The 27,935-nt window shown below is 39.2% G+C and overlaps 1 protein-coding gene across 3 annotated transcripts in view; it reads right to left on the bottom strand.

Moving 5' to 3' along the window:
* The window catches only part of CTBP1 (C-terminal binding protein 1), a 237,609-nt gene that overhangs the window by 163,626 nt on the left and 46,048 nt on the right, over window positions 1–27,935 (bottom strand). For all 3 annotated transcript variants that reach the window (XM_063157939.1, XM_063157940.1, XM_063157938.1), the window contains exon 2: window positions 20,451–20,591. In XM_063157939.1, coding sequence (XP_063014009.1) covers window positions 20,451–20,499 — 49 coding nt within the window. In that variant the 5' untranslated portion in view covers window positions 20,500–20,591. The remainder of the gene's footprint in view (window positions 1–20,450; window positions 20,592–27,935) is intronic.

Consider the following 27,935-nt stretch of genomic DNA (forward strand, 5'->3'; position numbering starts at 1 on the left):
CAGCTGCTGAGCCCACATGGGCAGAAAACATCTTTATTTCATTTTCACTGCTAGACTTTTATTGATTTACTGTGGGTTTGAACAGATACATTTCTTTTGATATTACTCAACCAACCAGTATCAAAATATATAATTGAAGGTGTTGTATATGTGTATAACATGCACATTTGAGCAGACTGACAGAAAAAGTAAAAGGTTCATTTGCTCTGGGCTTACATGAATTGCTGCAGTTGAATCTTCACTGTTCCTTCCCTGTTTTTAGTAGAAGCACAGAACTGACATCAGTGAAACAATGGAAACATTGAATGGGGAGGATGAACAGGTGATATCCATTTTTCCTTCAGAGCCAAAGCGAACATTTTGTTTTTTCAGGGAACAGCTGACATGGCTGATGAGTGTGTGGTGGGTCACAGAAGGTTGCATTGGCCACTGGGGAATACAGAATGGCCAGGATCATCACCAAATATTGATATAATTACTACATATAATGGAAAAACCTGAAAGGTTTAGAATTTCATGACATCCTGTAGATGGCCCTGGGATTAACATCTCCTTGAAGAAAAGATTTGAAGAAGAACATGAAGAAGAAATCACTGTTAGGACAATTCTGTCCAGTCCTCAGTAGAAAGAACCAGAGTGCATCTCACAGAGAGTCCAGAGATCTAGCCTTATCCAAAGAAGTCAAGCAACCATTAATCTCTGAATTTAAAAACATTTTTAAGCTTTTATTTATCCTGGTTGATAGGATTATTTTTTTTAAATAAATAACTTAGTGTACTAACACACAGAAACTAGACTAGGAGCTGAGCTGCACAAGAGGCTGGAATTTAAAATTAAATCTTGCTGATAGTCCTGGATAACCACACATCCTCGTCCACGACCTCCAAAAGGCTCCAGGGCAGCTGGGGCTGGGCCAGGATGCACAGCTCAGGTACCCCAGACTCACCCACAGCAGCAGCCACAGACAACTCTGTCACCTCCACTCCAGCCCCAGGTACTTTATGGATTTAACCACTTTATCATCTCAAACGTCCTGATAACAGCTGGATCGTCTAGAGCTCAGAAAACATGCTACAGTTTTCTTGAAAACACTGAGTATCTACCAAACCTAGGTGATTTGCACATAATGGTAGAATTCAGGTGACTTAAAATGTTAATTGGTAATTTGTGGAAATATGTCCTGTTGAAAACACAACTAGAGATATGCAGTTTTGTCTTCTAATTATATTCGTTCCTTTAGTCTGTTATATTTTACATATTTTTTATATTCTCACACAACAATGGACTTGCTGTTTCTGGACAAACATGTAAGTGCATCTTCTTTCAGCTCATGAGAGCACACTGAGTTATATTGTCATCTCACCTGAGACCACAAGAAAAAACACCCTACCACCAGTTTTCAATGTAAAGGTTAAGATACATTTGCTCTCAAGCTCATTTATTAAACTTTTTTCCCCTGATTAATGGTTAACTGGCAATAAGCTTGCACTTTTTTAGTGATATTTATTGCAGATTACAAGCATCATGCTGAGAAGCACATATGCAATAAGGTTTATTTCTATTTTCATGCTATTCCTTGCCAAAAACACACGGTGAAACCCATCTGTTGTATTTCCCTTCTGAGGTTAGACAAGAAAAGGAGACTCTACACAGCACTCTGTCACTGCAAACAATATTGATTAGAGCAGAGTTTGGAGATGGAATCCAAAGTGCTTACTCAGAGCAGGCATTCTGCCTCATTGATGCACACAGATAAAAATGTATATAAAACATGACATAATTGAAGAAATAATGACCAGGGGAACACAGCTCTGGAGTCTGAGATAAGGACCAAAGCAGAAGGTGAACCATCAGAGAATTGTTTCTGTACATTTGCTCACATGTACCTTCAAACATGCAATTTTTTTGTACCACTGTTTTCTTCATTTGTGCCAATTTAATAAATGAAGTCTCTATCTGAAGAAGTGAGGAATACTTGGGAGCCCTTCTTTGTGCCTTGAGTAAAGGATGCAAGTGCTCTGACAGGGCCATGCACACTGCATTGGTTTTCACTTTCTCACAGAAAACAGACACTGTCCCTCTTTGCAGATGGCCAGCCTTCACAATGTTTTAACTGTACTCATTTCCTCGCTCCAGACACAAGAAATGTTCTTCCTTTTATCTGTCAAGTAAATTCATGCAACACATAATTCAATGCTAATTTAGTGTGTGAAGGAGAGTAAGTAATGAGGATGTTGGCAAAATCAGCTGAGAGGAGGCAAGTGGATTGTGATATACAGAGGAAGAAAGGGCACCAAAATATCAGACATAAATGGGAACAAAAATATCTGACACACAACTTAATTTGAAGGGAACAGGGGCAGGCAGACACACAAGAATGGCTTTATGTTGACTACACAGGGAAATATTTCACAATTGGAGACATTCTTGTATCTAGGAACACATGGGCATACAAACCATAACTGAAACATGCAATTGTACCCCCAGAAAAGAGACTGAACTCCAAGAGAAAATGAATGTGTAACACACAAGGATATAAATTAAAATATAAACAATTCAGCTTCAACACCAAATTTTGAAAAGTTGTTTGCAGTGTGGACACAGAGATCAACAGGACCGCACAGCTTCAGTACAAGCATAAAAACACAACATATTTTTCTTTGCCCCCCTCTGAAAAGTAAACACCCACATGGCTTTTTAGGAGTTTGCATTCAGAGCTCCAGAAACCAATGTCCTCAATATTAAAAATACTGCACAGTGGACAGCCTAAGACACATTTCAGCTTCTAAATGCTCTCTCATCAGGAATGAGTGACTTTTATTGTAAAGATACAGAATCATAGCCAACAGGGTAGCATTCAAGAATGACAGCTCTCCCATCTAAACCTCAGATCCAGGGAAGTTGATCTGAGTCCTCTTCAGGCTCAGATCCTTCCTACCACCCAAAGAACCTAAAGGAGGTGTGTTATCCAAAGTACAAGTTCCTTTACAATGGACTAGAAATGATAGAAACTTCCAGATCGTGTCATCTCAAGTAAAACCTTAGATAATTTAATTTATAGATGACCTGTCTTCTTCCACTCGTGATCTCGCTGGCTTAACTGTGGCTCATCACATTGCTGCAAAACTCCAGCACAGAACTCTGAATTCAGGCCAGAAATGAAAAGTTTATACAGCAAATCTCCACAGAATTTGTTAAACCTTCTTCCGTGGATGGGAGTTAAAAGATTCTGTGCCCAAGGGTGCTTAGCTTGTGCCACCTCACTGAAACAGCCTCTGCCAAGGGTAGTGCAAACAGTACCATGGCTATGGAAATACAGACATCAAACAGCATCTTGGAAAACCCCAAAATTTTGTATTAGTGTAATATTTCAATGTGCATTAGTGTAATATTATCAACAACAATATTTCAACAAATTTTGTATTCATGTAATTTTTCAATAATTATTTCTCATTGAGAGATATGCCATCTCTCAATGAGAGATTACATTTCAATAAAGCAGAAAGTTGCTCACTGGCTGGGGAGGAGGTTCCTTTAAGTAGGAATGTATGTTTTAATTTATTTGACTCTCAAGTTCAACAAAAATTCTCCTGTTATCACATAGATGTTTGAGGGAAGGCCAAAGCAAACAGTTTTAACAACTTCATTCTATGCATCTTCACATCTCTCTGTAGCTCTATTACTTCCTGGACTGACATTAAAGGCTCCATCAGAAATGCCAAAGTTTGCCAGACATTTCCCCATTCTTCCCTCGCCTTTATCAGTGCAGTAGAAAGATGTTGTTCTTCAAAAACAAAACCACAAGTCAACACAATGCTGTATTTGCACAGCCTACAGACACATCATGTAGAATTTACACATTTAGGGGTAGAAAGAATGCTTGGCACAGACACAGGGTTGTAATTGAGACCATCCCCAGGACTATTAAAGTGATCTAGAAATGACACATCATCCCCTTTTATTTGTAGCTGCCTGTTAGTTAATGTCTGCAAGTTAATGTTTGCATCACTGCCCTTATTTCAGGGCAGATCCCCAGTTCAATGCAATTTTCTGGTAATTAAATTTTCAATTCTTTTTTTTAAGTGATAAATCTCATCCTAGTGAAGCTGTACCTGCCTTATCCATACCCAAATCTCTGGCTGTGTACAAAGATCACTTCCATAATGTACTGGATGCAGTCCAAACCTGAGAAATTACTTCTATGTACTCACTCTCAAACATGTTGGAAATCTTGGAGAAGTGTAGTAAAGTGGTTCTGGTAACTGTTTTACTAAAGCAATAAAATCAACACAGTATTTTTACTATTTGTTTAGTAACAGGACTTGACAAATATAGAGCACTGTAACAGCAAACTAAAATACACTTATATTTTTATTGCTGCTGCTTCAAAAATAAGAAATAAAAGACACCACTCGTAAAATTGTTGTAATTAGACCTAAGTTTTTTCATTTTTTGGATGTAATTCATATAACTGCTGCTACAAGTTAGACACTTCATGAGGTAATATTTAAATTAAAAAAAAAAAAAGCCCTGTACTAACAGAACCAGTTTGAGTTTGTTTTTAAGACCATTTTGCATTCCTGCACACTGGCAGCAGAAATGTATCTGTGGTTTCCATCTGGAAACTCCCGAGGATGAAGGAATCTGTCCTTTATGCATGATAAAATCTCGTGACACAGCAAAATATTGCTGCTGCAGTGTCCTCAAGGTGCACCCTTCAGAGAGTCCTGTGTGCTCACTCACCACTGCTGCAATAATCCATTAGGTAAAAATCATTTACATGCACAAAACCAGCTCGGCTGCTGAATCATGAAGTGTATAATAATCATGTGCTATAGCTTTTTAGCTTGATAATGCTATTACTTTTCTTTCAAATTTGCTCTGTAAATATGTTTCAATTATTCCTTAATACAGACAGTTGCTTGAATAGGCAAATTATGAAACACTAAGTAACACTGTTCTGTAATAACCTGTGGGGGTTTTATTAAACCATATATAGACTTTTCACCTTGCTGTAAAGCCAGCAGTGAGTTAAGCCTCAGCCAGGTGAGTGTTATCATCCTTCCACACGTAGGGAAACAACTGCAGGGAGAAATTGCTGCCACAAGGACTGTGAGCACAGCTGGCTGCTCCTTCTTCTGATCTCCTGCACCTTTAATCACACTCCTCACCACTTGTAGGGAGCTGCTCACACATCTGTTCCATGAATCAATCCCATGTTGTGCATTACTGCAACTACAGGGAGCTACTTTTTAATTTTATATCCTTTATATCTCTTTCTTTGAATACTTCAGCCATACTGAGCTAAACAAAAAACCCCCTGAACATTGATCTGTAAAATTAATCTTTTTTACAACACTTACAGAATGGATATTTGAATTTGTGATTATTTCTTGTGCTGCCAGGGCTAATGGGGAGGTATGAGAAAGCACAGCAGCAGGTACCTGAGGCTGTGGACACTGAAGTGCTGGACTGTCATTACAGTGGGCAGTGCAGCTCTCATTTCTGACTCCAGTAATGAGGCTGAAAGCCTCAAAGAACTGAAGGACCCTCCAAAGTTCTGCTAATTTCAGGCAAGGAAGACAGAAGCCTTCCACAACCAAGGGTGCAAGAAAAGCTTGGGCTCAGACCAAAGATTTATCTTACTAAATAGTGGATGTTTTGGCTTTTTCCCCCTGCTGCTAAGACTCAGGGAAAGAACAGTGAGAAAAAAAAGATGAAAAAGGGCAAGACTGTATTTCAGAATCTCTCCCTGCCACCAGCAATTTGCCATTCAAGAGCTCTATCAATCACAATTGTTTCAGCAAACCCAGTGGATTTTTCTTCCATGAACCTATTCACTCTTTCAGCCTTCCTGAAACTTCAGTAACCTAAAATATCCTGCAGTAGAGCTTCATAACTCACCTGATGTGTGGAGAAATGTTTCCTACACCTGCATGCAGCATGGTGCCTGCTGGTTATGGCTTTGAGAACAGAAACAGCCTTGCTAAGGTAACAGGAGAGGGGTTTTGGATTCCTGTGCAGGAAGCAGGACACTGTTCTCAATCCTAGGGCTGAAGAGAATATTTTAAGTGCTACACTTCCATTAAAGTAGGTCAAAATCTTCTTTATTCCCAGACAGGGACTTGATGTTCTGACTATCAGTAGCATGGAGTGCAGTTCTGAGTCAGGTACCTTTCAAGCACAGCTCATTCAGACTTTTGCAAGGAGAAATGAGAGTGCTCCCCACTCCTGTTTGCCAGCTGGATCCACACACAGCCATGGAGAAGATCTCAAAGCTCAGGCAAGCCCTGGGCTGCCTCCTAAAGGCACCTGCTTTCAGCTCCAACAGCCCTCACCAACCTCCCAGGTGTGCCACTCATGGCTTGGCTGCCTGAGGAAGGCACCTTCAAATCACACCAGCAAACCTCAAAAATCCCGAGTGCATGGCTTACTTGGTTAGGAGTTCTCATCTTTACGCCCCACCAGCTGCCTGAATTCTTGTTCCCCCATTTGACTGGTGCAGGCCACAACAGGCAGCCCAACAGTGTCAATGCTGGCTGCAGCTTCAAGACCAGGCATCAATATGCTGTCAGTGACTTATGATTTGATTATGATATCATGGACATCCCTGAGTCCCTGAAACATGAGGTTTGAATGGTTTTTCCCTTATTATGAAATACAGTAAAAATATGAAAATTGGAACTAGAGGGGGATAAAGTAGCCAGAGAAAATGAGAGCTGAGGAGTTTCCCAATGACCTGATTCAGCTGACAGCTCCCCATGCTTATGCTCAGTTGCTACACAAAGCTTTTATGGTATTTTGCAGTTTGTTATCCAGCATAATAAAACTTCTGTAAATGCATTTTTTCCACATCACTTCTGAATTGACTGACACCAAATTCAGTGAATGACACCCTGGTTTACCACGCAATCTTTTCTCCCACTTTATTTTCAACCAGACAAGTGTATTTAGAGAAGACACTGTCATATTTGAAAAACATAAAACTGGGGAGGATTATAGCCAAGCTTCCCAGAAACTGAGTTCTGAAAACATCCCATCCAGCTTACTCTAAATGCTTCCATCAAATTTCCTGCCATTTAAAAAATATGCTAATCTCAAGCATTAATGGAACATCTTCAAATGGTGAGTGCATCTTAAAATAACCTTACCAACTGCTGAAACCTCAAGTCTAGATACATTTTTGTCTTAGCAGCAGCTATGCTGATTCTCTTCTTGCTGATAACATCATATGACCAATATTATTCTTAAATAAACCTAGAAAGAAAAAGCTTTAGTTTACCCTTACCTTCTATGGAGGCTACAGAAAACCTTTCAGCAAGTAAAACAACCAAATCAGTGTGGCTCAGCTGAGCTAAATATTAAAAGATATTTCCTTGTACTTGACTAGGAACTTGACTGTTGTTGTGAACAATATCTTTTACAATAAAATTAGCACCACAGGTCACAAGAGATGGTGGAGCAGGTGCAGCTGAACACTCAGCCAATGCTTGAAGGTAACTGGTTCAAGGGCCTGGTATTTTAGGTGTCATAAAAGAGAAAATATTGGCAACAGACCATTTCTTAAATGGTCATCAGTAGATGAATATCGGAGTGGGGTTTTTTTGAAATCAACTCCTTTTTTCCAGTTTACACTTTCTTACCAAGTTAGTTTTTATTTCCTCAACCCACAATACTTTAATGCTACTGAAAGGACATAATTTAATTGAAATGTAATTGATTAAAAAGGAAATATATCATTAATAGAAACCACAAAAAGCATTATGCATATATCAATGGGGAGAACAAGGTCATCTGGTTTTGGATGCACAATCATTAGGCATTACTGCCAGCCTACAACTCAGATTGTACTCTGATGTCAAGGATATGATGATATCTTCAATGTGCTTCTATGTATAATTTTAGCTTTCCCTCCCCCCCCCTGCTCTGTCCTTCACAGCCAAGGAATGCTGCAGAGAATAACTTCTCTAGAACTTTACAGCTTTCAGTACAATTACTTAAAATATGAGGTCCCAACAGTTTTGCCAGAAAAACTTTGTTTGTATCAATTTGTAAACTCCTTTACATCAATTCAAATTTGTAAACCCCTTTACATCAACGGCAAAGTAGCCCAGCTACATTAAGAATAAATTTATGGACTTTCTACAAATCATGAAAACTCTGCTTCTACTGTTTTTTGAAGTCTTTATTTAAAAGGCAGTTTAAGGTTTGTAAAACCACTGGCATCTGTAAACCTGGCAGCCTAAGTCAGGGTCTGTCCCATGCCTCAGCTACACTTGAAAACTTAAAAAAATTAAAAAAGCCACCTATACTGCAGAAGGAAGGGAGGAGTATTCAGGAGCTTTTTAAATTAACTGCAACTAATAAATCAACCTCCTTTTATGCTGGATGTAATGTAGTACAATTGTAACACCAAATTAAAGAAAGATTTTCAACAGAAAATATATCTCTGTGCTCATGGAGAAATGCTGATAAGCCTTTAATTTCTGTACCTTGTGGCAGTTCTGGTCTATGGAACTGCTGCAGAGAGGCAAAGAATTCAGAGTCCAGCTTTGATAACACAACAAGCTCTGCCACAAGAAGAAAAAGAGAGAGCAGATATTAACTGCATCCAGAGCAAGGAGCTGCACAAGGGACACAAAAAGAATGGACACAACATGAGGCACACCAGAGGTCACAGCTACTCCAGACTGAAGAATCAGGGGCAGGAATGCCCTGACTACCTGTTTGAACATGCTTTTTAAATTAAATACCTCATTTTTGGATACAAAATATTTGGTTACATTTTTGAGTAATCTGTGTTGTGTATGTGAAGTCACATATACTCAAAAGGAGTTTTAAGAGATGCATGAAGTTATTAAAAATAAGTACTCCAAAGTGTAATAGTGGTCTCTTGTATGTGCCAACTGGGCTCAATTAAAACAATTCTTAGTTCAAATCTTTCCTGTTAAATTGAACATTCATAATTGACTTCTATAGAGTGAGGCTAAGCTACTTTCTTTAACTTTGAACTCTATCTTCCTATCAGAAAAATGTCAAATGTTATCAATGCAAAAGGATTAACCAGCCTGTAAGTTAAAGCAAGTTTAAGCTAAGTTACCAGTCTGCCTTGTAAATAATTTTAAAAGCGAGCTTTTAAAACTGCATAAAATGCAAAGTTTTTATCTAGAACAATCCAACAAACTTTATTCAGCAAATATGTTTTCCAACTAGATGGAAATTTCCAGGAGCTACAACTCAATCATGGCTCAGGAAAGACCACAGCTTGTGTCCAACAGGCCTTTGGCACCACCAGGGGAGCTGGCATGAAAACCCCATTGGTATTTCTTTTAAAAAGGAAGAATCCACAATTTCAAGGCAGGGCAGGAGTGTTTTTCATGAGTGATCCCTTAGTAAACTGGTAAATAATTTTAAATTATGTGGAGAGCTATGATTTTTAGGAACATATTTGCAGGTGCTTCCATTCATAAAAGACTAATGCAAATAAAATCAAAGTGAATGGAGCAGAGTTGAACATTAAATTTAAAAATTAACATTTAATGCTAATGAATTTCAGTGGAAATCCACTTGTGTATAACCAAGCAAAAAAAAAAAAAAAAAAGTATCACAAAGCATAGTTTAGGAAACATCAGAAAACCAGGAATGAAACAAAAATTATTTTATTCCCTCATTAGAAAAGAGAAGCAGAAAAACAAAGAAAATGAGACTCAGAATTGCAGGGGAAAAGGCAGCTAAAACCACATCTGACTGCAAGACCACACACATCAGATGCACCAGTGCCTTTCTGCAGCTGCTGGAAATTTCCTTCACCAACTATTTCAGGATACAGTCCTGTTATTGATTACTGTAATCACAAGGAACCTATAAAATAACCACTGATTTATGGTTAACACAGATAAAAGGAAGCACTAAAAAACTAAAAAATTCTTCACTGGATGTTTGCAGCTCTGGAATGAACTTCCTTTCACTTCCCTCCATTGACACCTTGGATGGGGGGCAAAACTCATCCAATCATCTCACATTTTGAGAAGTTTCAAAGACTGACACACAAAAATTAAACAGGAAAGGATTTGTTAAACTTTAAGATTATATTAACAAACATTTCAGAATTCTAATGAAGGATTAGGTACCAAGGAAAGTTCAGACCAAGTTAGTGTCCCTTTCAAAAACATCACAATTTAATTTTATTCAGATACAGCTAAAAGATAAGGGAAGAAGGAAGAAAACATGGCACGGAGGTATGACACACTGCTCTTAGAAATATTTATTTTAGGGCAAGTTTCTTATGAGACCAGAGGGGAGGTGTCAAGGACATGAACAGCCCAGTGATGGGGGCACTCACCCCAAAGAGAAGGACAGTCCATAGTTTTAAATCTCCTTCCCAAACTTACACACACACAAGCACTGGGAACAGAGAAGCTTTAATTTCCCTTTCTGGGTCACTACTGAGCTTAGGTATCCCTTTTTTTTCCCCTGACACAATGAGTTGAGCTTGCATTACATAGACAGCAGCAAACAGCACAGAAAGGGTAACAAACCTCTTCAAAAAAGCAATCAGCTTTGGATTGGTGATAACCTGGAACAGAAAGTTTCCCTGATTCTGGGAACACAACTTCAGCTATTGGGGAGCCACTGTTGGGAGCAGTGCTTGGAGAATCAACTTCAAGGGAGGGAACATGATTTGGGTCTGGTGATGGACATCTCTCCCTTGGCCAAGGAGCAGTGAGGTGGCATTTCTTATTTCTGTCTGCAATTGCTAAGCACCTTTCAGACAGATTTTCGAAGGAAGCCAGGCTCACCTAATTGTGCCTGTCCATCTACCCACTGGGCCCTCCATAATTAAATGTTTAACTCACCAGCAAATTTCAGCCAAAAGCTGCCAGTAGTCAAGGAGAATTACAAAAAGGGCAGCAGATGAGAAGGCAGACACAAATTAGAGGCCGTGCCCTGTGAAAGGCTCCAGCAGGACATCAGCAGTAATCCCTTCTTCCATGACACCTGCCACTCTCCAGACACGGCCTCATCAGCACACAGGCAGCTGGGAGAGGTGCTGGGAGCTGCTCTGCACACCAATTTCTGCAGCAAAGCACCCCCTTCTGTGCCCCCCTCCTTCTGCAGAGCAGGCTCCAGCTACCTGTGAGCACAGGAGGCTTCTGCTGGCTCCACATCTGCCTCCAAAAAGCTCCTTCAGCTTGGGGATCCTGCCTTGTCTTTGTTTGAGGACCCTGCACTTGTCACAAAACGCACACCAAACTGCTCAAATCTGCAAGAGGAAAGAAAATTCAGAAGGTCAGGACTTGGAGCAACCTGGTCTCATGGCAGGGGTCCCTGCCCATGGCAGAGGGTTGGGATGAGAGGATCATTGGGGTCCCTTCCAAGCCATCCTGGGATTCTGTGATCTTTAAAGTGTGCAGTGTACTTGAATTTCATCCATGAAGCACAAAGGGATTTCGAGGCGCTGATGATTTTGGATGGGTTTTGAAGTAGTGAGAAACCTGCCTTTCCTGTAACTCCTAACTTTGGGTGTCTACATCCCTTTGCAGATCTGGACTGAGCATGTTGCTAGGCTGCCAACAACTGCCAGGCAACAAATCACAGCACACACATTGAGGCCACGCTTACAATGCAATATATTGAGCATGTTTTATTGTTAAGAAATCAATAATCTGCATTGCCATAATAAAATGTAAAATGTGATTATGTTTTTCCCAGGGGGTAGAAAAAATAAGAATAAAAAATCTGTACATCATTTTTATTGCCTTTCCAAAGTAAAACTTATACATTCATTCTTCAATCTGTTATAAAATCAAATTAATTTCCACTATTAATGAACGAAACCTCTCTCATTGCACATGTAATCAAGAGTGATACTACTTCTTTCTGAGCTCCTTTTATTCATTGCCCCACCAAATTATTAAAACAAAGCAGTTACTATGGCAACTAATTCATTCTCTGCATTATTATATTGTTTCTAAACATCACTGTCGGCTCATTCTGACTTACATGCCCTAAATTCCAGTGTGAAATTCTAAACTTCTGTCTTGTTTGTCAGAAAAGCCCTTTACAATCTATGCATTCATGCAGATAAGGACAGCTAGAGCGCAGCTGCTTTTGTTTATTGCAAGAAGCAGTAACTGCTCCTGAATGATCTGAGTTTGATAAATTGCTGATGCCTGCGTGGAAGGGAAGGGCAGCACTCGGGGAACAAGCACGGGAGTCTGTGGGGCTCTGCACACACGGGCAAACATGACCATCTGCAGGTTAGTTATACTCACAGCAGCAACCAGAAATGACTGGCAGATGTTGTGGAAATGAGGCAACACCTGCCTAAGTGGTATTTGATACCCAGGAAAAAAACACAAGCGTGTGACTGATGCAATCTTCAAGACAGAAAGGAACAGCAGGGAGCAAGAAATGGTGATAAAATTGCCTGGGAAAAAGTTTTCTTAGCACTTAATAAAACTATTTCTTCTAATGTGCACTCCTTGACAAAAAGAGGCATTTATCGTGTATTTAATTAAAACTTATAATTATTCTTGATTACCTATTAGCAGGAGTCATAGTCTAATTGTATTTGAGTGTCATTATCTAGCACACAAGGAAACTTTCTGACAAATACAGGTAGGATCAAAAGAATAAAGAGCCTTTACTCTTCATCATTTGCTCTCCTACTGCCATTGCCTGTAATTTTTGTGTCTTCTTTTGCTGTGTCTCCAGTTAACTGGCAGAATGAAAGGTTTGAAAATTCAGTGCATGGGAGGATACTTTGAAAAATAAGCATCAGGGGAAAGAGAAACATGAATAATTTTTAACAGCTAATTTCTGGCTTTAAAAAAACATCCCAAATACATCTGCTCAAAGTCACAAGCAATTTAAATTTAGTTCTCATAGGAAAGGGTGGAAGAAGGAACCTTTTTATTTAGGTATCTGAGCAGGGCCACAAACCACTGCAGAGTTCTGCATCTCCAGTGGCACCAAAGGCTGTGTTCTCACCTGCAGACAGTGCCAGGCATTTTCACAATTAGCAAAGCCTCATGTTTTAAAGGGATTCCAAGAGTATTACAACAGCCTGCTGCTATTTATATCCCAGAACATCTCTGACTGTTTTCTGTCACAGAAAGAGAAGAGGCAGAGGCAGCTTCTCTTTTCCCTAACCTGGTACCTGACTTCAGAAGAGCTACAAGACAAAACTCAGATTTCCTAACTGCAAATGACCTGTCCTTCAGACCACAGGGACTTCTCTGGTGAGGAGGGACATCTCTGCTGGGCACTCCCTCCATGCAATCCCTCCTGTCCGAGGAGAGGCACCCTCCAGTTCAGCACTGACCTCCTGGACTGAGGACACAGGGATAGATGTGTGCCTTGTGCAGAAGCCTCCAGCGCTAAAAGACTGTCTCCACTTTTATTTTCTTGTTTCCACTTGCATAATAGCACCCCCATCCTGACTGCACTAAGGGAGGAAACAAAATAAAATCCTTTTTTGCATCTCAGACTGCACTTCCCTGAGGATGGGAGCTGCCTCTGTGAAGCTGAACATGACTGCTTTAATTAGATGAATATGTAAATTTTTCAGTATGTTTACCTAGACACTTAATCTTTGTACAGTTCAGTTTTCCAGAGCACAGTGCAAAGCAGCATCAGAGCATCTTCCCTGACCCCAGGCAGAAATAAGAACATATCACCATCAAGTACTTAAGACTTCTAAAGCTTCTAAAATTTTTACCAGCCACGCATCTGCACTGTATAAAAGCTAAATATCTAGCCTGAAAATATTTTTATTACTAGAAGAATAGGATGAATAAATTCTCAGGAGATTATTCGGGAATTAGAGGATGAGGTGTGGTTATGTACTGGATTCTGACTCAAGTATCTGATACTACAAATATAATTAATACAACCCTGTAAAACCAGTGTCATGCTGTATTATTTTCTGTATTTAACACTGTGTTTGACACTAGCATTCAGGGAAACTATTTTGACTTTACTGCAGTGCCAAGATGCAACTTTCTGGATGGATCACAGCTGAACACAGCTGCTGTCGTAACCAAGTGTATTTTAAGTGTATTTTATTCAATATACCAGTCAGAATGTGACAACACAGATAAAATGCATGATGCTGGACACCACAAAATGGCAGTTTTTCTTTACAGCATTCATAACTTAAATCAGTGACAAGAACATTTCAGCAAAACTTAAAAATCTCAGATTCTTTTCTCCATAGATTTTCCCGCCACAGATTTTCTTCCTGAAGCAATGATTTCCATTAGCAGCTACTGTTTAGCATCACTTAGAGCAAAAGGGGCTTCTAAGGCAATTCCCTTTTCATACAACTTGCAATACCTCTGCAATACTGTAATACTTAAGTGGATGCAAATCCAAAGCCTGTGTAGGTGAAGACTGAGATGCAGGTTGCTGCAGGAAGCCAAAGGAAAGCTAAAATCCACTTTGCACTGTAAATACTGATATAAAAAACAAAGCCAAAAACCAAACACAAGCCTGTGCATAAGCATTTCAACTCTAATTCTAATGAGATAAAGGATGCTTTTGCAGTAGGGTAAACATAACCCAAATATACAGATCATTTTCTTTGGAAAGAGGCAAAAACTCTTGTTGTGTTGAGATTCCTGGTAGCACCATTTGTTATTTTATTATTTTAAAGTCAACTTATCTTAGTCCTTAGAATATGCTCCCTGTTCTTTGAAGGCAACTTTTATCTAATTCTCTGTATTACCACATGTTCAAAAATGCTTTCAAAGTTTTTACAAGCAATACACAGAAAAATAGTATTGTGTGGTTAAAACATGCTTGTATGCAATGCACCAAAGTATGCATTTTTATGTTAAAACACTTGTAGCTGAATGTAAACTGGTTTACTTATAGAATATTCTTCTATAGGTTTTTCATAGAAAACTCTGCTTGCTTAAACACTTTCATTTGCTACACTTGAAAGGTTTGATGGCTGTTCCTGCAGAAAGATTTTGTAGCTTTAACTATCTAATTCCTAATTTAATTTATACTGGATTGCTACAGAGGAAAGGAATTTACTCCAGTTCAAATGCTTATGTATTTGCTGAAGGCACTTAAGGTTAGAAAATCACATTTTTGCAAAGGTTAATTGGTACTTTATAAAGGAGCTACTTTGACTTAGGAAACAAATGATAAAATATTAGGAATCTTTTAGCTCCCTCTGCTGCCCTAATCCTTCACTAAGCCACCTTCTGAGGTCTGTCCAAGACACCAGGAAATGAGGCAGCCCATTAATCCCTTTTTAAGAAACATTTGGCATATTAAGTGTGCCCAGTACAAATATCAGTACACAGGAACTCTGTAAAGTACTGTTTGATTTACCATTGCCTGTGCATTTTATGATTTCCTTTCTTTCTCCAGTATCTCTACAAATGAAACAATGAAGAACATGTTCAAATTTGCATGTTAAGAAAACTGAAGCTCTTGTTCTCCAAAGAACTTGACATCTGCAATTCCCACTTACACAAAGAGCAAAGGGCACTCACTGCCAGGAAACATTTATTCCTCCTTCCTCTTATTTACAAATCGACTCACATGGTACAGACCAAGTTCAGTAAAAGTGCTTTTTGAAATTCAGGGAAAGCCCTGACCAAGCCATCTTCTCATGAATTGAAGAAAACTCAACTGCCCCTGCAAGGGGTCAAATCCCAGTTTACACAAACCAGATAAGATCCACCAATGGTCATGAAGAAACACTTGGTATTTCTCCCACTACTGAAAAAGCCAAGCTATTGCACACACAAGAAAAAGAAATCAGGAAAGTGAATACATTTTTCTTTTAATTAAGTCACTTTTTATTACAAGATTTCTCTATCAATTTGGAAAGACAACCAAATTCAATTCATATCTGATTTTTTTCCCTTTGCATTCCTCCTGGAACCATCAACATATTCCACATGTACTACAAACTGAAGATTGATCTTATTAAATCTCAAGCAGCAAAAAGAAGCTCTAAAAACACAGATGTTTCCTTATAAAGAAAGAAAGCCCAGGCCATATCCTTGAAAAGAAACTATTCATTTATCATGCACTTTTACTGTCCTTCAAAGTGCATCACACTTGGGTATTTGCCACTAATCAAGCCTTCCCAAAGAAAGGCTGCCCTTCATAAAAGCAAAGACAAGAGATTTTATCTGAAATTTCAGAAATTCATCCCATCAATATGCACTTTCTTTTCCAATTTATGATCCTGGCCAACTCTTCATTTCTAAGGTAATAAAGCATCACTGTTAAAATAGCTAAAACTCATTGCAACTTTTCTTCTGGACACTTTTTAAAAGATGAAGCAACATGCATATATAAAGAATAACATTAACACTAGTGCTGCAAAAACAAAAAAAAAAGGAAATGATTGAGCATTCTGAGTGCTAAGATGCTTTTTGCTTTATCAACACCAGAAGAAAAAAAAACAAAACAAAAAGCCAAAAAAATCCACACCTGTCTGGGGACAGACAGGGTCTTCCCAGACTTGTACCTGGCACATGTTGCTGTCTTTGCTGTGTAAATATCACACGAGGTGCTCTGGGAAGAAATTACCTAATTGGGAAAGTCCTCTGAATTTTCCAGTAACATTTCCAGCATTGTGCTGTACTTTCATCCCTAATACCTGTGCAAACAAGCAGGAAGAAATGAGAGAAGCCCCTTTCCTCCTCCACCAGTGTTCCCTAAAGCTTGGAAAGCCACCAAAAGCAGTGTATAGTAAATATATAGTGCTGAGGCAGCCAAAATAATGTACTTAAAAATAATTCACAGTGTTGAGCAAGCCCCTTGACAGACACTTCAGCCATTCCCCCTGCCTGCACCACCTTCTGTTCCTTCATCTATCAGCACCCAGCAAATGCAGGAGGGGTCAGACAGCCCAAGGGAACTGCCAAGCAATGGTCAGTAAAACATACACCAATTTAATTAAGGATTTCTAGAATATAAGCAAATAAACAGCATTGTTTACAGTTTGTTACAATATAAAGCACAATAATACCTTAATTAGAGATAACAACTTTTCAAAATGCCAAAAACATTTTGAATTTTTCAAATTACTCACAAAATGAACACATTTTATTTTTGCACTGTGACACTTCCAACTGTTCTGCCAAATGTATACTTCTGTAATTATGCTTTGCAATCACCAGCATCACCGGAGAGGGGGACAAAGAACAATATAATCAGTAACTAATTAATCCTTCACATGTCGTGGTACCATTCATCTCCAAGGGAAGAATCCTAAATGTTATTTTACAAATTGAGAAGTGAGTTTAATATTAGCATCTCAGAGTGCCTCAAATCATGTCCTGATGCCACAGCATAATTCACAGTTAGTGGTGGAAGTTAGAAACCAGAATTTAATACCTGGCTTTTTTAAGGGACAGCCTTCAATGGCAGAACATTGAAATGTGCACAAAAAATATGATTGCAAACAGCTTTGGGACTAGAAGCAAATATTCAATTTTATATATAAGAAATCATCAAAGGGAATCATGGGTACCTCAGAGACAAAACAATTTACTGAGCTCCATTAAGCTTTGTTATATTCAAGAATTCATGAAAAAATATGTAGTTAGTAGTAGTTAGCAAGTTATTGCAGCCTATTTTTAAGTGAACTTGCAATAGAAATAAAGTGCATCTTTAAAATATTCTCTTCTAAGAGAAAGTTCCAGAGAAGAAAGCAATGCACAAACTGATGGACAGAAAAGCTGACCAAGAAGATAAACCACCTTTAATAGTTCTACAGCTCACTACATTCCCTAAGCTTTGTAAAACATCACAGATTTCTAAAATATAAAATATTTAGGTTGTGTCATGAAAGGCACATATATCAGAGAACAATTCTGCATAATTAATTTTTAAACCTGAGCAGGACCATATGTAGAAAAAAAGCCATTATAAAACAAACCAACCCCCTAGTTTTTATCCCTTTTTACACTCTTTGAAATCATCATCAGGGAAATGTGTTTACAAGCCTCAAAGAACATTTGAACACACAGACACACAGGAGCAGAACACAGCTCCAACACTTGGGGGCCAACCTGGGTTCCCACAGCTGTAAAATGTCAGGCATGTTTCCATACCTGTTGTTTTACCCCATGTTTCCATACCTGCTGTTTTACCCCATGTTTCCTTACCTGCTGTTTTACCCCATGTTTCCATATCTGATGTTTTACCCCATGTTTCCACATCTGTTGTTTTACCCCATGTTTCCATACGTGATGTTTTACCCCATGTTTCCTTACCTGTTGTTTTACCCCATGTTTCCATACCTGATGTTTTACCCCATGTTTCCACACCTGTTGTTTTACCCCATGTTTCCATATCTGTTGTTTTACCCCATGTTTCCATACCTGCTGTTTTACCCCATGTTTCCACACCTGTTGTTTTACCCCATGTTTCCATACCTGCTGTTTTACCCCATGTTTCCATACCTGCTGTTTTACCCCATGATTCCACACCTGTTGTTTTACCCCATGATTCCACACCTGCTGTTTTACCCCCTCTCCTCCTGATCATTTTCTGCCTGGCCTTCCCACTCTATTTTCCCAACCTGGCTGTTTGGTAAATGAGATTAAGGAAGCAGAGAGGTGGCTAAAAACCCCTTTTTTTCCTACATCCCTTTTCAAGGGATCAATTCCCTCCATGGCATGGCCAAGCAGATTGGACCATAGGATGGATGCAGTGAATTGTGCAGGGCAGGGAAAACGAGCCAGACAAAAGAGCATCACTGGATGTGGGCACAAAGCCTGGGGGAAGCCACTGCTGTTTCAGTCCCAGTGGCTGCTGCTCTGTCACCTCTGTCCCTGGCAGTGTTCCTTTCCACATCACCACAGACTTTTGGCCTCTCAGGTTGTTCTGCTGCTCAACAGAATCAGCCCATTAGGAGGCTGAGATTGCACTGAGTGGGCTTAGCTGCTCTAACTGCTGGCTGCCATCAAAAGGGACAGGTTTGTCATTCTTCTTCACACCTTGCTGATTCAGCTGACTAACACAGGCCAAAAGAAATAAAAATTAATATTCTCCATTTTTTATTGAAGAGTTGGATACAGAAACTGTAGGATGGGGAACTGAGACTGGGAGCAGAGAAGAGGAGCATGCACACTCCTAGGTCAGTTCTAGCTGATCTAACAGCAGAGATGCTCAGAAAGTGGGGCAGCCTTCCCAATTTCATCATCCTCTGCAGTCAGCTCCCCATTTCTCTGAGCAGGGATCAGTCTGCAGTGAGCAGGCTCTGCCCACCTGACCAAGCAGTCTAGGTGGGAAGCACTAACAGCCTGGACCTGGTAACCACGGCTGGGCTTGGCCAGTTTTGGAAGACTGACAAGGAGATTCATCACCCAAACCAAATGTGGAGCTGCACCCTTTGATATCTGGGTGAAATTTCCCTTTCTCTGGCTGTGTTAGGCTAAACAGTCCCAGCAACCCCACTGAGCTTTTCCAGCTGCCCCTTGCAGGCAACTGCTCTGTCAGCTGAGCAGTGACCTGGACTGAGGAATTTACCTATGGAAAATATGCCAAGGAAAAGTTTTAGTACAAATCAACTTCTCAATATAGCTCTTGGTAGAGTCACACTCACACTGGCACAAAGAAAGGGTAAAAATCCATTGCCAGGGACTCCTCACACAACACAGCTGCTGGGAAAGGGTCTCAAGACCAATATGTGGAGGAGGCAAAGGTTTCACCCCCAGTTCACATCCTTAGCCACCATGCAGAGACCATGTGCCCACCAGTCTGTACTCAGTCTCCCACTGTGTCAAAAAAAAATTAACTATTCCCTTGCCTTTTAGTGAGAAATTAACATTTTAATATAAAAATTCATTTAGTCCAGACCATTCATTAAAAACAGTACAAGTTATTCCACAACCTGCTTTCATACCAGCTCTAAAAGCCCTTTTGGAGTAAAGAGCAAGAATATGCAATTTGTCATTTGTGACCTGAGGTAAAATGAGAGATCCAAATGATTACAAGTCCTTCCACTAGAATTCACACTATTTTTATTAATACTCATTTAACATTTGGGGGTCTCCTGCAATTTTTGTTTTGTTTTCATCTGACTTTTTACTTCCTTTCAAGGATCAGATACAAGCTGTTAAATCACCCTACATGAGGCAAGCCTGTAGAGAGAGACTCCTGAGAGCACTATGTGGTCATCTTGCCCTTTTGAAATTGTTGTTTTATATAAGCTCACAGGTTTTACAGTGTTTGGGTAGAATGTTGTAAAATGCTAAGATGAAAGCCAACTCAACTCTAGAATAGGTCACAGACTAGTTTCTCTTATTTGTCTGGATCAGTTTCCACCCAAAAACCAGTATTTGTGCACATTCAATATTACCTCAACAGCAACTACAACTCAATTACAAATACACAGAATGACCCAGAGCAAATATCAGTATTCCACAAAACTAACAGAGTTAACATTAGAAATTGAAATGTCCAACCTTCAAATATGCGATCCAGACGTTGCCGCTTCACTTTGTGTTTGTCCATGAGAGACACAAAAGTGGAAGCTCAAAGAACGTCCCCACACAGCTTGGAGATGCTCTTCTCACACCAGGCAGAAATGCTCAGTCTTTTATAACCTGTGAACAGAAAGATAAACTTTAAAATACATCATTTCTGGCACCTTTGTCCACATGATCTGGAGATGATCTGTATGTAATTCAAAGAATTAAAAATCTTCACAAAGTTCTTAAATCATATTAGGTAAACTGGTATTTATTTCACAGCAAACTGTCCTGTTTGCTGTGAAATAAATATTAGTTTACCTAATATGATTTGAGTTGTGTCCTGTCAAAAGCACAGGGCACAACTCGGACCAAGCAGTGTGGAAACGTTCCAGGACAGCTGCTGTTCTCTGCCTTTTCACTTCAAATACTTTTCTACCCTTCCAATGAGCAAACCACCAACAAATGCAGGCACCTTAGGCAGGCACATGTTTTTATTCCTATAAATTGACAGAAACGTGTTCACCTGAGATGAAACTGGAAAGCCACAACTTTGCATCACAAAGCTCACAGTGAGAGAAAATACTTCTTTCACTGCTAACATCCAGGCTCTTGATGGCAATGAAATCCAGAGTTTCAGCCTGGAAGCTGAAGGAAGCTAAGTCAAGGGGCAGAGACACATCCTGGTGAGGAGGGAACGCCAACATCTCTATCAAGCAAATGGCATTTGGAGCAGGTTCTGCATGACTAGGCACAGCTCTTTGGCAGCAGACCCAGGCAGGCACTTCAGATTCTGTGGAGCTGGGCAAGGCAGCAGAAGGGCAGTGCAACAAGCAGGCTGCATTTGAAGCCAAAGCACTGAGAAGTGGGAAGGGGGGATGGGGACAGAGGAGGGAAAATCCCTCAGTGAGAACCTAATTATAGCAGGAGAATGTAAAATGCAGGTGAGCAAGGGGATGTGGTAAAACTGTGGATACAGATGCTCTAAAAAGCATCACCAGAGCACCACTTTTATTCACCTTTCAATGTCTGAGCAGACTTCGAGAAACAAACACAGAGCACACTGGAGTACAAGCACTGTGCACACTGAAATGAGCCAAACACTCCCTGGTTCTCTTTATTCCTGCCCAGCAGCTTCCAGCGTCAGGGGATAGGATTAGATGGCCTTGCAAGTGACTGAACCTAGAAATCTGCTTGTACTTTCTAGAGGCTGAACTGCACTAAAACCAAACATAGGCACATTTCATTAACATATCATCAAGACTCATGAATTGCAAGTGAAATTATAAAGAAAAATATTTTGAGTATCAATAACTGCACATTTGTATTTGTACTATCTTTACCAGTACTGCCCTGCTCGGTGCATTTGTACTTTTAATAAAGTTCCTTCTTTGTGTTTGGGGTTTTTATTAAATTTAAAATGGAGTTAGTGTGCAACATTCATCATGCTTTTAACTCTTTATTTGCCTCATTGTCCTCTTCACTTTCCCTCCACACCTGTTTATCCTCAAATTCAAGATTCATCTGCTGTTTTGCACAGATTCCAGTTGAATATAACATCCCATCATGAAAGGGAGAAGAAAAATTGATGAGGAATGCAGAATGCCACTTTTTTACTTTTTAAAAACAAAGACTGTTGCCATTTTAGAAATTCACTTTTACATTTCTCAGCATTGGCATTCTTCCAAAATACAATGTTCTTTAATATTGAATGTGGTTGTGTTATAAGACTGCACAAGCATTACATCAAATCTAACATGGATTTTATAATCTTATAAGCCAACTATGTAAGTACAGAACTATATAACCAGCCTTGGCTTAAGCCAACACCCCAAACCTGTGCACAGGTTCAGCCTTAAACTAGTCTTTAATTTATTTGCTTATCATTTCTGTTTTATAATCTGCTTCCTTCAATTAGAAAGATGATAGCATAAAAATATCATAACATAGAAAGGCATAGAAACATAGAAAGATGTAAAGTATAAAACCAAAACCAGAATATAATGAACATTTTAAACACTAATCTTACTTTAAATTTGTATAGCTTATTTAATTTCCCATCTTGTAGAAACATACAGGCCTGCTGGCCTCCCTGTGCTGTGTTGTTTATTCATTCAGCAAAAGATTTTCCCACTGTAGTCACTGCATCCAAAGCTGGATGACAGCTGTGAAGAACAGACCATCTGTAACTATTGACCTACCACTCAAAGTGTCACCAGATGTTTTCTATCTGTCTTCAGGCTTCAAAGTCTGCCATATAAATCAAGTATTTTTTTTTTGCTTTCAAGCATTGTTTTAACATTATTTTATTGATAGTAAGTTGTCATAAGTTTAAAAAATATTTGAGCAAAAAATAAATTAACATGTTAACACCATTCTAAGTTGAACCCTCACACAGTTTTATTACACATCATGTTCCAACAGAAAGAGCAGATGATGATATGGGAAGTGCTTCCCAGCAAAACAAAAGCCTTGGAATTGTGGAAGTGTTAGTTACTGCAATTGCTAAACCACAACATGAATAATTGTGTTTGAGAAATTCACTAAAAATACACACACAGTGCCTGATGATCTAAAAACCTGAACACCAAATAGTATTTAAGACCAAACTTCTGTAGTTCAATATTTTAAGATTAAGTGAGAATCCAAGGGATTTAAGAGCATATTGTGCTTATCATATACGTCAAGTAGTATCTACAAAGCCATCTGAGATACCATCAGTGCACAGAGCCCTTTTGAGCAGTACACATTTTACATCAAAACACACACTGTTGCAAACAATATTAGAGTTTTTCTTTCAGTTAATCAGATTCTTTCAGTGTATTTTTCAAGAGAATAAGTCTTGGGGTATTGCTGGAGCATTTAGCTTTCTTAAGAAAGGGAAAGCTTTACTTTGAGACTTCAAGATAAAAGGAAAAGTGATTCTCCACCATATTTCCAGCAGAGAGGGCAAATCCTACAGGCTAAAGCAGAAAAGATAAACAAGTAAGTCAACTTGGAATTCACTTTTCAAAACAGATAATACTGGTAATGAATGAGGGATAAACATTAGCTGTGAATGAGAAGATCTGAAGGAAGGCCCATTCCAAAACCATTATTTCTCCAGAGTAAAGGGATAAAAAGGAAGCAAACTAAGAAATTATTTTTTTTAAGAGGGCAAAACAGTAGGCTAATTATACACACCCTTTGTACGTGTGGGTTGTGACAAATTCCACAAGGAGGACTCCCCTCAAACCCAAAATGCTGCATCATGCAGTGTTGGACCATTCCCTTTGCATCAGTCTAATGGGGGAGGCTGGCATGGACCAGTTTCATCTAGATCTGAACAGGAAAAGTGTATCACCTGTGATGAGTTACCTCACTCTGAGAGGGATCCAGTGTCACTGTCACATTTTCTGAAAAATCCCTTCGCCGGGATTTCTCTCCTGGGAAGCTGGGAAGCCTCAGAGGAAAAGGAAAACAACATTATCTCATTGCTTCTCCTGTGTTTTGCTGCTTGGGAATGTGGTTGGAGATTGTTTATCCAACAGGTGGTTGTTTGATTGGTTTCATGTGAATTGTTTTTCCTTAATGACCAATCACAGCCCAGTTGTGTCAGGGCTCTGGAGAGGGTCACGAGCTTTCATTCTCATTCTTTGTAACCTTCTGTCTGTAACCTTTCTCTATTCTTTAGTATACTTTTACTATAGCATTCTTTAATATAATATAAGTACATAAAATAATAAATTAGCCTTCTAAGAACATGGAGTCAGATTCTCAATTCCTCCTTTGTCCTGGGCACCCAACAAGTCCCACAATCCAGAGAATAAACTCTCCTGAGCACAGACTTCCACCCACAGGATACAAACTGCAGAAGGCTGATTTCTACCTTTGCCCCACTGTCAGCTGCAGGCATAGATTTGTAGGCCACCCCAAATCACAAGATGAAGCATAAGAAATCCAAACAAGAAATCAAATTCACAGAACAGAGTGACAGGTTATTCGAGGATAAGGCCATGAAGATCTGTGTTACCCCTGAGAATCTCAGCCTTCATTAACTCAGCCATTCTAGCTTCCACTCCTTTGTCTGAAGCTACAGTGAATTCTTCAAATATTTCTTCTTTCAACTAACAACCATCAAAAAGTATAATGTAAGGCTATCAAAAGAAACTGTAAGTTTACTTTCCAAATTCCAAGTGCCATCAGTTCTGATGATCAAAATTTTGATAAATTTCCAAGGCAAGTCAGACTAATGCTTTACTTCTTCCTTCCCACCCAAACTGACAACATCTCTATTTTCCATCACACCTCACAAGCCTTGAAGTGCCATTCTGCACAGCCCTGGAAGCAATAAATAAATATAATCATAGTGGTTTTCCTCATGTTAGAAATACTTTAATTTCCCTAAATAATTATACATTTTGTTTTGCAGTAACTGTTTATTTCAATTAGTAAACAGACCGTTTAGTCCAACCCTCCTGCCATGGGCAGAGACAGCTTCCACTAGAGCAGGTTGCTCAAACCCCATCCAGCATGGCCTTGAACACTTCCAATGAGGAAGTCTCCACACTTATCTAGGCAATTGTTCCAATGTCTCATCACCTTCACTATAAAAAAATCTTTATATTGATGTCAAGCATACCTCAACATCATTACTAAGAAATAGAAATGGATCTAAATTTCAAAATATTTCTGTGGTACAAAACAAAATATTTTGTGTTTGGCAAAAAAGAAGGATCTAATAGTGTTGATCAAGAGATAAAAGTAAAATGACATAAAAATGCTAAGAGAATTTTCTTTTATTTGAACATTAACTTAAAGATGTATTTACTCAGTAAAGGTGTATTTACTCAACTTTCTGAGGCTTTGGGCTCTAATTCTGTGAAAAATGAAAAATAAAGTTTATGATGTAAGAAAGAAACAATCTGCTTTAAAAAGCTCTACAATTTGTAGCTGAACCCTTCTAATGTCAGTAGCAGCAGTATCAGTTCTGTATAAAACAGAAATTTTGGACCAGAGGACTGGTGTTTCATAATGAAACAGGTAATGCTTACATCTCAAAATTATACAGTGTACTACACCTAAGCATGGACTATAACAAAGAGAAGTATCTGAATGGTTTTTTTCTTTCTATATTCCATTTATAAAAGTATTATTTAGTACTTATCCATTGGTGTCTGAAAAGTTTCCCATTAAAGATATGGAGGAACCTCAAATAGGAGGATGAGTAAAAGAGGGCAAAGACTTTTGTTTGGGTATTTCTTCAAAATGCAGCAGGGACTGCTACAACAGCACTGGAACATCCTCTTTGGAAGTTCTGCAGGACAGATTTTGTCCTCATATCCTTTCCTCAAGATCCTGTGACTTACACTGAAAACTTCTGCAGTATGAAACCATCACATTACTATCACTGTGCTCAAAAATATTCCTGCAAAGATTTAAGTTACACTTAAAAATAAGTGTGGCACATTGAGCAGAACAAAAAGAGATTAATTGCCAGAAGAAAAAAGTATATGTCAGCCTTTTTGTGCACAAATTGAAGTTATTCCATCTTGTCTTATGAAACCTAATACTGAATTAAGAAGGAAATATATAATTATATTTGCCTGTCAGACAATTTATCTTGCCATTAAGTATGGCTAAGCCACTTTGCCTTACCATTAGATGTCAGTACAGTCTAAGAGAAACTGTACAGGGAGCTTCAAGATCAATAAATTAATCACAAAAATGAAGCCGTTACCGAATTAGACACCAAAACACAAATTAGCTACTCAGAAAAGGACTGAAACCCCAAACATTCTAATGACATTACCTACATCTAAGGTGAATCTGTCTCAAGAAGATGGAGGAGTAGAAAGAGTGCCTGAAGAGGCAGTAAGCATGGTCCAAAGCATGAAATAGCTTGCTGAAAAACTCCCCCAGCCTGAAGACAGTATGACTGGGTAGAATACCACAAAGATATGTAAAATACACTCCATGTCTTAACTCAGTGTCTGGGGAGCACACACTGAAATAGCAAGGCAGAATATTAAAAACAACAGGAAGCTTTGTCATGGAGTATGTAATTAAATTGTAACATCTGGTGTCACAGGTATTGTGGATGCCAAAACCTTAAGTGGTTATTAAAAGGGATAAGATAAGTTTATGGAAAACACATCAGTGGCCACTGATAATAACAGCCACAGCACCGACCCAGGTCAGAAACCCATAAGCTGGTAAATGCCAAAGGCAGGGAAAATGTCAGCACATGCTTTGTTCTCACAGTCAGCAATGACTGCACTGTGTTCCACTGACCAAACGTCTGTTTAGTTCAGCATCCAGCATTTGCCCAGAAACGAGGTGCTGAATTAAAAGAGCAAGAGCAGAACAAACAGGATCCTTCCCTCAAGCACAAACCAGTGCCACTTCTGGAGCCAGAACACGGGGAGATGGGGCTGCAGCCCCTCCTGACACCCCTCACATTCTTAGGGAATGCTGAGATAGACTACACAATGCAGAAGAGTGAGGCTCACAGCTCACAGGGATGCACAAAAAACATCCTAAGTGCAAAATAAAACTGCAGTAAGTTATTACTTACTAGTACTACTAACAAGTTAGTACTAACGCAGACTCAAAAGAACCTGCTGGAATCATCAAACTGCCCATGTCTCCAATGTAAAGCCTAAGAGACATCTGAAAATCATCATAATTAGAAACCTGCCAGTGCCATAGACTCCACCCTAGCACACAGAAAGCCCTTCCAGCAGTAGGTGCCCTTTATTACTGGCTGCTTTTGTTGTCAGTTTAGCTAAAACTTCCAGGGATTAGATCTTTCTTGCAGCTTTGCCTGGCAGATGGAAGAACTCCCTCATGTTCTTTGCACAGGCACCTCTTAGGTATCACCAAGCCATCCCTTGGTCTACTTACAGCTCCTTGTTACCCTCCTAGGAAGTCATATTTCTGATCCTAAATTGTGTCAAACTTGTATATCCTTAAATTCAAGAGCAAGTCACCAAAATCCTGGTTAATGAGTGCTAGAAGACAAAACCTTGTAACTGTAGGAGCAGTGACATCAATATCCAAAGCACAAGAACTTTTAACCACTCTCTTTCACAGTCCTTGAGTACATTCAGGGACCACATCTGAGGTTAAAAGACTTTGCCTTCACTCCAGCAGATTTTTCATCACTGGTGCAAGGCCAGTTCTTTTTAGGATGGGGTCTCTGCCCCAGGAGTACAGCCAACAGCCTCCCCTTCTGTATTTATCGCCCAGAATTTGAATACAATTTCACAGAATCACAGAATCATCCAAGCTGGAAGAGAACTTCAGTATCATCAGCATTTTTTTCTCTATTTATGAATGGAGGTGTTTTTTCCTGTTGATAAATATATTCAAAATAAGACCAAGAATTCTCTTTGTCAACACACAACTAAAACCAAGGCTTATGGGCTTTTGACATATTGTCCACTATTTTTTAAATTCCCTTTTGGACTATTCTTTCTTTTTAATTACTTTAGCACC

The sequence above is a fragment of the Melospiza melodia genome, chromosome 5 (genome assembly GCF_035770615.1).
Source record: "Melospiza melodia melodia isolate bMelMel2 chromosome 5, bMelMel2.pri, whole genome shotgun sequence".
NCBI lineage: Eukaryota > Metazoa > Chordata > Aves > Passeriformes > Passerellidae > Melospiza > Melospiza melodia.